The sequence below is a fragment of the Poecilia latipinna genome, unplaced genomic scaffold, assembly GCF_001443285.1.
Source record: "Poecilia latipinna isolate Pla-1442-1.1 unplaced genomic scaffold, P_latipinna-1.0 Scaffold2851, whole genome shotgun sequence".
In the NCBI taxonomy this organism is placed as follows: Eukaryota; Metazoa; Chordata; class Actinopteri; order Cyprinodontiformes; family Poeciliidae; genus Poecilia; species Poecilia latipinna.
In genome coordinates this window covers 1-13,012 of record NW_015115467.1, presented here as the reverse complement: position 1 = coordinate 13,012, position 13,012 = coordinate 1, and the positions used below count along the sequence as shown (strand labels likewise).

At 37.3% G+C, this 13,012-nt stretch overlaps 1 protein-coding gene across 1 annotated transcript in view; it reads left to right on the top strand.

The window, feature by feature from the left end:
• Positions 1-9,331, top strand: part of sdhaf3 (succinate dehydrogenase complex assembly factor 3) — a 14,026-nt gene extending 4,695 nt beyond the window's left edge. The window contains exon 2 of the mRNA XM_015021763.1: positions 8,923-9,331. Within this exon, the coding sequence (XP_014877249.1) occupies positions 8,923-9,117 (195 nt within the window). The 3' untranslated portion in view covers positions 9,118-9,331. The remainder of the gene's footprint in view (positions 1-8,922) is intronic.
• Positions 9,332-13,012: the final 3,681 nt, after the last annotated feature.

The following is a 13,012-nucleotide window of genomic DNA, read 5'->3' as shown; positions in this document are numbered from 1 at the left end:
ACTGGTATTGTTGTGCATATAAGGTGTAAAGTTTACCTCCGACCAAACGTCCCCCTTTTGTAAAAATGTCCGCCAGCGCCCCCTGCCGTCTTCTGAACGCCCCCTGAGGGGCGGTACTGCCCACATTGAGAACCGCTATTCTAACACAAACCTACGTAGCTCCGCCCAGCAGCAGCAGGTCTCCTTCACAGGTGTAAACCCAGCGCGAGCGTCGTAGCGCTCATGTTGCGTTTAAAGGCGGCTCGGAAAAATAGGTTACAACATGTTAACAACGGATTAAACAGTTTTAACTGCTGATAAAAGTGACAGAGGACACAAATATGGGAAGTGTGGAAGCCTCTACTGTATCAAATTGACATAGGAATAACAGAGAGTTGGCCATTCTAAGGTAAAAACCCAGCGCATACAGTGTTCATGTTTTTTTGTTGTTTTTTTTTTCATCCAGCCGGCTTCCCGCGCCCCCCCTACAATGACACGGCGCCCCCCCCTAGGGGGCGCGCCCCACAGTTTGGGAACCTCTGACTTAGAGAGCTGATTCCTTGCATTATTAGTCTGTGACCACATGATGGCAGCGCAGCCTCATGAAACCTTCTATGAACAATCAGACCTGAATGGAAAAGTTGCTTAATAACAGCTCTGATAAATATCGTTGTAAGAAAACAAAGCCAGGTTAAATGTGAGTGTTTTGTGAATTGGAAATGCAGTGGCAGAGTCTCAGGCTGCTCTGTTTAAGCCCATGTCAGTGTATCTTAATGTCTGAAGCTTTTCTGTAAGGAATGGAGCCTTATTTGCATTTTTATTTGATTAATAAAATTTTAAGTCTGAACTAGGAATTACTGACTTCTTACAATGAGCTAACTGCCTGCAATGAAGCGACTGAGAGAATGTCCATTTTGTGGTGAAGTGTTAGTCATTTTTAGGAATTGGTTTCTTTAATTAACCTAATAAAAATCTGTTATATACCTTCCTTAGTTTTTTAGCTCTACCATTAAAGTCTTGCCCAAAACAAACACCAAACAGAGAATATTCTAGGTCCTCCTCTCACGTCCCTGTTGGGGACAGCTATTGTTCTCCATGATAATCACGGACAACTGGGAAATACTAAATTACCCATCTGCAGGTAATTTATCTAATCAAGCAGATGATGATTGCAGCTGGAATCCTAAGAGGTCACAGTCATTGGGGAAGAGACGTTCACTTTCATCACGCCCGCCACACTATTTGCATTGATTTCAAACCCAGAGTCCATTTGATCTGGTTCCAGGCAGTGGATGACGAGTTTCTCCTCATATCTGCTCACTGCTTTGGCTGCATTTCAAATTAAATTGAGTTTGATCAAAATCCAGCTTCTGTGTAGCTAAACGTACCTTCAGAACTGAGGATTGCGGGCTAACGTCTCCGACGAGCAGAGGGTGCTGATGATGAACGCAAGGCGGGGAGCAGCCTCTCTCTGTTCTGTCAAGTATTTTGGCTGACTTTGTTACTGATCAACAACAGTTATGATGTAGAAAAAATAGACTAGGAATATCTATTTTATAAAAGGTATTTTCATATTTCAAACTTGAGACTGACAATGTGATGTAACATCAGTGTTTATGACGGCCGCCAGTTTAAATTAGGTGTTTTTTAAAAAATTAATGTGAAATGTTTCTTTTTTTTTCACATCTGTTTTGGCACTTAATTTTATTTATTTTTTTTTGTAGTTCTTCAAACTTGAGATTAAGTGATTGATTTATAAGCACTAAAATGTTTTGTTTTTTTTTTAAACAGGAACTGAATTGTTTTTTATTAGTATTTTCTCTTTCATATGTTTCTCTTTGTAACTTAAGTAGCTTTTTTATTTTCCGATTAATCATTAGAATACTCAGTGACACGATTTCTAAAATAATCATTTACAACAGCTGTAAGTTGAATAAAGAGCAGAATGACCAGAAGAAACTTGGGTCTGAAATAAGTATGTCTTCCACCACTGTGCATAAGTTTTTAAATAATCATAAAACATGACTTTCATTACAGCTCTCAATATACAATATAAGTACAATATAATCTCTGATTTCTCTAAATGTCTTTAAACTTTATAAATACATCGGTGCATAAATTGATGCAATACTCTGAGCCCACCAATGAATTAGTCATCAACAATATCATTGTATATGTGTAACAGCTCTGTCTTTACCCCTCCGTCCTATTATGCACACTCGGAGGCCGGTTGTTTGGTTTTTAGATGATTTATTGCAATCTGTAATCAGTGGTTGATAAAACACATATGGCGCAGTGAGCCTCTCTACTGGTCAACCTATGGCTCACAACAGAGCGCTGAACCAACTGTGTAATTTACAAACAATTATAGTGAATTCTGACATTATATTTTCTAGGCCATTTGATCATATAGTTTTAGAATATAAATAAAAATATGAATAATAAATACAACAACAGTCATTAAAAGCTCTCTGGGGATTAGTGGAAAAGAAACATGTCATGTTGCCATATAACCCAACAAACAGAATGGCAACCACAACTGACAAACTGATAAATATAACAAACTAAGTGACAATCTGATACACATATCTGACTAAATAAATTACTGACATTTAATATAATATAATTACCTATAATCAGTGGTTGATAAAACACATATGGCGCAGTGAGCCTCTCTACCGGTCAACCTATGGCTCTGTGCAATGCAACAAAGATTCCAGTCACCCTCCCAAACAAACCTCCAACACCATTTGGAAGAGAACTGGATTCGTTGACTTACCACAACAGAGCGCTGAACCAACTGTGTGGAATTTTTGGTTTCTGATCCAATTTATAGGTAACCAGTAGGGGGCGCCAAAAACCACCAATTACAATTAAAATATGTGAAACATATTTTAGCAGGAATTTCATCTGTATATCTAATACCCGTTACATATGTGATGATCAATGTATTATTTAAGTATCGGAAATGTCATAATTGCTTTAGTCAGATATTTTTGTGTTAATTCTTTTCTGCTGTGAAATGGAGACATTTTGAGTTATGAGAATCTGAGCCAACACGTTCATCACATTGCAAAAATTGGAAATTGACATTGCAGCATTGGAAAGCACTGATGTTCCTGTCATCTTCTCTTTCCCTGAAATTAAATGATTTTAATTGCATGTATTATTTTGGTATTTAAATAATTTATTTGTATTTAATTTTATTTATGTGTTTTTACATTTGCTGTTCTTTTTTCATAGATTTTTTGTGTGTTTTGAAGGTTTTATGTTCTTGTTCCATTCTACTTTTGGGGCTTCTCTTGTAAAGAGACCGGTGTTGTTAAGCTTGTGTTTGTACATAAGGTTAATTTGAACATATTATCCGCATGATAAATTATGCCAATATTTACCACATTTTAAATATCAGCCACTGGAATGCCTGCTAACCAAGCAGGTGTGTTTGTTGGCATGGCAGCACAATGCCAGAATATGGAAGAGTCTGAGTCAAACTATCAGCAGCCACCCTGGAGCTGAGAGCAGCTGCTGGTGTTATCATTGGCACCAGATAATCTGTGAGCTTCGGTTATAGGCTCTGTGCTCTCCAGAGGCTACAGCCAATTCTTTATGAACTTGATTCATATTCAGAAAATGATAAATTATGATCTGAAGTCAGAAACTGCACTGATTAAAAAAAATACCAGTATTAGCAATGGAAAAATATCCAACAATTTGGCAGACCTCTTGTTCTCTTTACATTAAAAATTACTCTAACATATTACAACTTTTTTTTAATGTTTCTTCATGTTTTAAGAAACTCTCCTGTATTTCCAGTGAGGCCCCAATGAGCTGCACTAATACTCCACATGATAAACTTCCCATTTTTAATAACAGATCGGTTTAAACTATGACTGCATAGTATAAGTTAAACTAGAACATTTCTGAAGAAATTTAAATGGGGCCTGCCAAAGTGTGCCTGTCGGTTGGAACCCAGCGTTCTGATACTAAAAATTAGCATCAATGCTAAAGTTAGCTACAATATACTCAGTCCACAGTCATTCTTGTGACTGTGGACAGTCACAAGCATGTTGAGCAACATTGACTTACTCTATACAGTATGTTAAAATTAGTGTATAAATGCTGCCAGTAGCATGTAGGGTATAACTAGTATGTTGTCTTACATTGACTTCCTCCATTCAGCGTGCTAAACATGGCTAATAAATACATAATAATATCTAAACAGCTTATTTTAAGGAAAAGGCTAATGCTACTGTTTGTGCTAATGTTAATGCACTACCTTCTGATTTTTACTTTTGCAAAAGTAAAAATCAAATGTTTACTTAATAGCACTTGGTTACCAGAAAACACAGTCATCTCTTAGCAACAGATTAACAACAAATATTGTTATTGTTCAAAAAACATAAGATTTTCTCTTCTCTTTTAAAATACTACTTATACTACTTAACAAAAATTGTGCAGTTGGTGAATTTTTCAGAAAAGTGAAAATGTGTTGTTTTTTTTTTTGTCATTTTTGGTGAATATATTACAAAACTATTCAATGCAAAAGTAAAAATCTGATTTATACTTTGCAGCAGTTCATTAATAGAAAAAAAACTCATCTATTAGCAACACATTAACAACAAATATTGTTCAAAAAACATAAGATTTCCTCTGCTCTTTGAAATACAACTTATCTCACATTATTATTATTATTATCTACTTGACAAGAATTGCACAGTTGTTGAATTTTTCAGAAAAATGAAAATGTTTTTTTTTTTTTTTTGTCATTCTTGGAGAATATATTATAAAACAGATATTCAACACAAATGTAAAAATCTGATTTATACTTCGTGACAATTCGTTACCAGAAAAACATGCTAATCTCTTAACACTAACTTAATAAGAAGTAATATTGTTTATAAAATATAAGCTCTTTTGAAATACTGCTTATCTGCTTAGACACAAGAAATTTACAGTAAATTTTGGTAAATTTTGCAAAAGTTAAAAAAAAAGATGTTTATTTCACAGCACTTGGTTACCAGTTGGTAAGTTTTGCAAAGGTAAACATCAGATGTTTACTTCGTGGCACTTGGTTACCAGAAAACGCGGTCATCTCTTAGCAACAGATTAACAACAAATATTGCTATTGTTCAAAAAACATAAGATTTCCTCTGCTTCTTTGAAATACTATTTATCTTACAATACTTACTACTTAGCAAGAATTGTGCAGTTGGTGAATTCTGCAGAAAAGTGACAATGTATATATATTTTTTTTCTTTTGTCATTGGTGGTGAATATATTATAAAACATATACTTTTTTGTAGTAAGTATTCCACCAAGGTGGCGTCTCTGTAGTTCTAACTGGAAGCTCTGCCCTTTTCTGTTGAAACTGAGGGTTCCGCAATCTCTGTAGTTCTGCACATCTCTGCCCTCCTCAGTGTTCTGTTGCTATGGTAATAAATCCTCTATGAAAACTGTCATGTGTGAGTGAGACACAGAGGGGGAGACAAAATCTCTGTTTTGAGCCTAACTGACACAAAACAATGTCAGATTTTGTTTTGATTTGAATTTGATTCGTTTTTCCATAATTACGTCGCCATGGTTACTCAAAATGCCAACAGAAGTAATAGCATGCCGAGATCCAGCCGCATGTTTTGATATATATCTATTGTGGGGGTGCATGCAGCGGTACAAGCTGCATTAACGGTGAAATTAAGCAGTCGTTATTTTGAGGTGTAGAGTAAGGGTGCCTTCCATGCATTGCAGTGAAATGCCTTGCCTTACAAGGCATTTCACTGCTCTCCTATGCTCTGATGTGGCAGGCCACAATAATAATTACTATACGTCTGCTGAAAATCTAGATGATGATGTGAAATATGGTCAATCCATCATGACACTTTCCTAACCATTACATCACATCCCATCACTCTCTATGATGCCATTCCCTTTCCAGTTGGTCAGGTATGTCATTGATATCCAGCATGAATGTCTGACATTTGCAGCATAATATCCAGCCAAACACCAAGAGTGCAACAATTTCACATATTGTGAAGCTGTAAATAAAAACATGGAACTGTCTAATTGGGACTATTAGAGAAAGAAAAGTCAGTTCACTAAACTGATATGAATCTGTAATACAATATTAGTTATCTTTTTGTCACAAAGTATAATGTTAAACAGAGGAGAACACACTCGACTCGACTCAACAGCAAAAGTTAATTTGTTTTTTATTCACATCAGTAGGTGTCCAGTAGGTAAGCAGTAGATTCCAACATGGCAACCTGGCATCTGTCCAGGGGATAAGATGTTAGGGTCACATTCACCCACACATAAATGAAACCTACCATTACTTGATACCCCATCTAAAAACACATAACTGCCTATCCTAATAGTTCAAACACCAAATATACCTCAATATGCATTAAGTGGAAACAACCTAATCACTACCACAAAAGCTAACTTCTACTGTCTTTCTGCTCTTGGTGGTTCAGCCAATAAGTGTCAACCCTGGTAACCAGAACAGGCTGCAACCTGCAAAACTCCACTTTCTTCTATGAAAAATGAAACAAAAGAATTACGAGGAAACATTTCCACTTTATCTTCCGCTTCCTCAGTGAGGCACAGAGGAGTAGAGACAGATGAAGAGCGAGACCCAAAATAGGATTACATGGCTTGAGCGTTCAGTGGTTAATCCATTTATTTCAGAGGTACCCATGGGAGTGCGCCGGATAAATCACCTCCAGTGGGTCCAAACTGGCTCTCCTGAAAGAAACAAACATGGAAATATGAGAAAGAATGGAGAAAGGACAACGTTAGCCACTGGATTTATGTAGGAATACACAGTGAATACTTGGCCATTAGTACATCCAGGAAAACACTTTACTCTATGCAGGATATAAATAAGTATTCTAAACAGGGAGGTGCAATGTGTTTAAATATCATCTGATCTTCAACAGGTCTTAAAGTAAGGTTAATTAAAATCAGATGAACACCAATTTTACAATTTTTTTTAAACAAGTTGTTCTTTATGAACTAAACACTGACGCCTGATTACAGATGCAACATGCTGATTTAGTGGCCTGTTCAGTCATTTGAAGTTCTCTTCTCTGATTGGCTTTGTTGGTTGATGGCTTCATGTCAGATGTTGGTCGTGAGTTTTCAGATGGTTCAGAGCTTAACTCTTACTGCCGCTCCGTTTACTTGACTAGCCTAGCCTAGCCTGCTCCCCTCTCACTGTAGGGTCCAGATGTTGACACCTACATGGATGGGAGGGACTGATGTCTCAGGGAGACATACATCAGTTATTTTTTTAAGTTCCCAATGACTTTGTGCAGCAGTGCGCCCCGAGATTTTCTCCATGTACACTAAATAGTGTTTATATCTGGTGGCATCTGTGGACAAATTGTTTGCACTCTGGAGCCCTGAGAGCAGCAATGTGTACATTAACATTTCTTGTAATTGCTCAGTTAAGACACATTAATGTTGGCATGCTATATATATTCTAATCCTAGTGCACTTAGGTTTTTAACAATAGATGATTCTGACAAATATCCAACTTGTTTAGCGGCAGTGCCACTGACTGGACCTTTTTCAGCTGTCAGCAACTGTAGAGGAAAAACGTATCATGGTGGTAAAATCTGAGTGGTGTACCTGGCCTGTGCTGTATGACTTATTTGATGATTGTCAGATTTTCATCAAACAGTGCTTCTCGTAAGCAAAGACCAAAACTGGCATGACAGAGAGTTTACATCTGCACTCAGGCAGTGTGACTTTAAAAAGTCTAGGTAAAATCTTGGAGTATTCCTTTAGACTGTGACCCTCCCACTCTCCCCTTTGGCAAGTATTCAATATAATTACATTATGTGCAGGAAGAAGCCTTTCAGATAAATGGCTTGTTATTGCTCACAGTGAGAGCACTCCAAACCCAAGATGCTTTGTGAATGGGCAAACAGCAGACATTGACTTGGATGATGGATGGCTTTTCAAAACAGGAAAAGGAACACATGGGGGTGGGCCACCATTGCTCATTGGATGAGTCATATGCAGCACTTTCAGCTTTGACTCATCATGTATGTAATCAAGTGACTAGAAAGGTTGTTTATGCTCCAAGAACAGATTTGTATGACTATGGATAATCTATAGGAACCTCACCTTAAGCTTTATTTACAGCATGTCCTTTCCTAAGTTATTTACTACCTATGACTATTTGTTGAGTGTGTTTTTTTGTTTGTTTTTTTTTTTTTTTTTTTTTAGAAATAATACCTGTGTTTCTAGTCATCCTGCAGACTTTAGAAAGGGCTCAGAGCTAATATTCTTATCTCTGTTTCCCTGTTAGATGAAGTTACTACTGCTGTTAATGTTTCAACATAGACTAGAAAGTAATAGCTAGGAAACCCCGCAAAGTTTCTGAAAGCAACAATTCTAAGGAGAAGAGTGGGCCAAAATTCTTGCACAGTAATATAAGACACATGTCAGCTATAGTACATATTTGATGGCACAACCAATTTTTAGGTTTGGGAGCCAGTTGTTCCTCTAAAGTCCAGATTGGTAATGAAAGCTTTTTTTCTCTAATGAAATGAAATCGTTGTTGAAAACGACATTTTTGTATTTCCTCTGGTTATCTTTGTCAGATAATTTAATTTCTTTATGATCTGAAACATTTCAGTGTGACAAAAAAGTTAAAATAGAGAACATCTTTAAGGAGGCAGTAGCTTTCTCTCAGCTATTTAGACCTGGACTTGTTTGCCCCAGAGGGGGAGTTCTAAACCTTACAGAAACAAACACTTCTAGGACACATTTTATGTCTGACAGGAGAACATTTTCAGGGTTTTTCTTTAAGACTCCTGTACTCTTGATGGCTGACGTATGAAGTGTTTAATGACTTGCAGAACTGATGAGGCAGAAGAGCAGGTGTTCAGCTAATCTTTGCTTTGTAAAAAGTAATCTTTGTGTGCTTCCTTGCAGAACTACAAGAACACCCTGCAGGCCCAGGTTCTGGAGTCAGCAGGGAGGCAGCGTGGCGCCGTGACGTTTGGGGCTGACCTGCCTGAAGAGACGCTCAGTCAGTTCCAGGACGAACAGATCGGCCAGCTGTACGAACTCATGCTGGAGTCCACCAAACCCAGCAAACAGTTCAACATCCATGAGGACAGCCGGTGAAGAAGAGGAGCACAGAGAATGGATGAACAGGACATGCTCATTCTGACTAACTCATGAAGTTAGCATAATAACTCTGGTGACTGACATGCAGACTGGAGTCTGGGCCCAAGGAGAGGCTCTTAATGATGCTCAAGTGCTGTGTAATGGTTCTGTTTCTTTGCTGAGCCTATTTACTGTCAAAATAAAAAGGTTCCTCATGTTCCTCCACCAGATCTCATTCATTGGTTTCTTTTGTCAACTTTTCTCCTTCTGATATGCTGAGGTTTGTGGTAAAAAGACATCTAAATGTGCCACTTCAGCAGTTTCACCAAGAGGGCCTACTTCAATCCTTTCATAAAACCTGGTGCTTTTAAGAGTTATAAACGTATTTATTACAAAAAGCTCCCCAAAAGATACAGTCATTAGCAGATTTAGGTTTCTGTTCATTCTCCATCAGGATATTTTTTATTAACAGTTACATCTCAGCTTGCTGCTATACAGGTCATCTAAGGAGAGTTTTAGTTCTACACTCCAACTGACATCCAGCATGATCCCAACGTTTCCATTTAGTGCACTTTTTCCATAACAGTTCAGTCCATCAGGACTACAGTTTGACCACAAACGTGATGTCATGTTTCACATGAATTCATTTGGATATGATGTGATAGACCAACACAAAGTAACAATTGTGACAAGGAAAAGTTTATATAGTTTAACTTTTTTCTTTTATAAATAAAAATATGTAAAGTGAGACATCCATTAATATTTAACCCACCGAGTCAAAACCTTGTGAACAGCCTTTGGATAAACTACGGCTGGATAAATGGCCTTAGGAAGCCAGAGAAGGTCGGCAAGATCTCTGTAATCATCAACAAGGTTGGAGCATAATTGTGGCTGAACATGTTCTTATCACAATCTAATTGAACTTGTTTTGCTTCCTCTGCCTGGACTCTTCATCTTTAGCACAGAGCACAATGTTTCATTCTGTTCATGTTGGGGTTGACCTGGTGAAAACCGGCTCCTTCTCTTTGCTTCATTCAGAGGGTCTGGACCCTCTGATAATGAGAAACCATTGGTTGCTGAGGTGTGGACACTGTTGAAGCTTTAAATTTTACCCACTTTTCTGCCTCTCCTGCTATTAACGTTTTACTTCAGGAACATCAAAAATAATATTACATTACTTCATCTGCTTCTTCTTGTGATGTCTGCTTGCACTGAGCCTGGTTCTGCTTATGCTGGAGGTTTTTTCCTGTAAAAGGGAAGCGTTTCCTCTCCACTGTCACTTCATGCACGCTTGAAATGATGGATTGCTGTAAAGCCAACAACACAAAACAACTGAAGTACAAAACCTCCATAACTCTACAGAAGCTGTTTCATTTCATCATTATGAGTTCATAGCAGGTGGGTAAAGTGACAAAACCCATCCCCATTAGGTGTTCTAAATATGAAAACAGTTTACAGAAACATTTGTATTTTGGAGTACTCACATGTTAAGTTATTCTTTTTGTTTATCGTTTAAAACCTCAATGTTTTAAATGTTTAGTCTTGCATATGAGCCATTAAAGGGAAAAACATTCCAAAGCTTTTTCATCCAGACTTTGCATTTTGCAGGAATAAGGAGGGGTTATCTTGTGAAGACCAGATCCACTCCTGGAAACTCCAAATAAATTGGTTAGTATTGGCAAACACAGCATGGAATTACTGTGAAATTGGGTGTTGGAGAACAAACACTTCTGAAGCGCATCAATCATGTAAAGGAATAAAGAGAAAGAAGGGAATTATGACTAACAGCAATCACAGATGTTGTCCCTCTGCTTCTCAAACAGTAAATTGCTTTTTTTTAATTAAATTGAAATATTTTATGTTTGCTTTATGTTCTTCTGTTCAAACTGACAAATTAATTGATGTCCATGTGTTGTATGTGTTGTATGCAGCACTGCCTGCATCTCTGTGAGTCCAGGAAGCCACGGCTGATTCCACTTTGCCTCTGATGAGCATAAGACCAAGAGAAAGGTCAGTTCAGCACCGTTTGGCAGAATGAGCCTGGTGCAGGCTTCAACTGCCTACTGCTCTGAGTTAGTAAGTAAAGTTAAGGCTGGACAACAAAGGGTTTGAGTTGGCTATGAATAACTATTAATTGGTGCAAAAGGTGATTAATTTTCATCAAAATGATCAAGTCAGGACACCATCTGATTATCAACAGCTCTCAGTCTCTGTCAGTTATTATTTTACAAATGTCTGCCTGGTTAAGTGTTAGAACACAATACTTGTGTAATTATTGCCAATAATGATTAATAATGTATTATTAATGAAATCAGAGTTAGTGTTTTGAGTTGAGATGGGAATTAAAATATGGCTGTCTATCATGAAGGAATTAAATTGAGGCTACCCAACAGTAGAAAACTCACAAGGAATGATCACATACACAAGTCTCCAATTAACTCTGAGAATTTATTAATAAAATAATCACATAAATAACATCTTCATGTACATACAAATTAACTACTGAAGAAAAAGACAGAAAATATTATATAGATTTCCATCACTGTCAGCTTGTTCCCTCACAGTGTAGGGAAATCTGATGTATCTACTGGTCATGTTAACGATGCCTTCCAGGATGGCAGCCATTATGGCACTTAGAGCTGGCTGTGAAATCCCAGACCGAATCCCAGACTTCTGTGAAGTTCTATAACTTAACAGAAAAGAAGTTGCTCTGATATGTACGGGCTAATTCTAACTTGCTGATGTTGTCTGAACCACATGCAAGTGAGTGGGCAATATCAGAGTCTGGCAACGCTGCAGGAAACACATCTCTAACTCGCTCATATGACTTGTAGGATTTGAGTTTTGTCAGTGTTGTCCCCTATATCTCTACTTTACAGTGGTAGCAGTAGTTCATCCTGTAATCACTGTCTCTATCGTGTCCTTCGTCAGCTGTGGCTACTGTCCAGCATGTGAATGACTGGAAGTAGTTTGAAGTGCTATGAAGTTGATAACACAGTATACACTACACTTAAATGGTCATCTACCATTTAAGTATAGTGCCTGTTTGTTTTCTACAGTAATACAGGCAGTTTTTGCCTTCACTTTCTGTTCAAACTGCAACTCTGCATCTTCAACAGCTTTTTTTTTTTTTTTGCTGAAATATGTCATGATTTATTTTTACTGCTTGCTGTATTTGAAACACTGTCCAACTGGGGGCACAAACTTGATGTTTCACACCACAGGTTAGTAAAAGGTAACTACTATAAATGTCTTCAACTTAATGTTTAAAAAAAAACATACATAAAACCCGACATTACTATTCAATCCTTTAAAAATGTTGAGACAAAGAAAGTGCACAGCATAGCAGGATAAGGTAGAGTTCTAGGTAAAAATTACAAATAGTGACAAGGAACGAAGACGTAAAAAGAGAGTGACTAAAAGAACCAAACAAGAAGAAACAGCATTCAGTTTTTATGATAATCTAATTTGGAACAAACTTCCAGAAAACTCCAAAAATGCTGAAACTTTGACTTTTTTTTAAGTCAAAGTTAAAAACCCACCTGATTAGAACTGGAATGTTGATTAATTGTAATCTGGAGTGCATCTTTTTATTACTTCTCCTATTTTGTTACAGTAATGGTTCCTTTATTTGTTTATTGTGTCATGGTTTTAATGCATTTTGAACTTCCTTTTTTCTGCAATTTACTGTGCAAATAAACTTGTTTTGACTTTTGTTAGAAATAAATGGCTATATTTGGTGAATATTTCTGAGTTCATTATTGTTGGGTCTCTCAGTTCTCTCCTTTGATTCTTAATTAGGCCCGAGCAGCTAAGCGCTGCGAGAGCCTATCGAAACCTTGCTGTAAATTATTAGGCCCGAGCAGCTAAGCGCTGCGAGAGCCTATTGAAACTGTACTGTTTATTATTATTT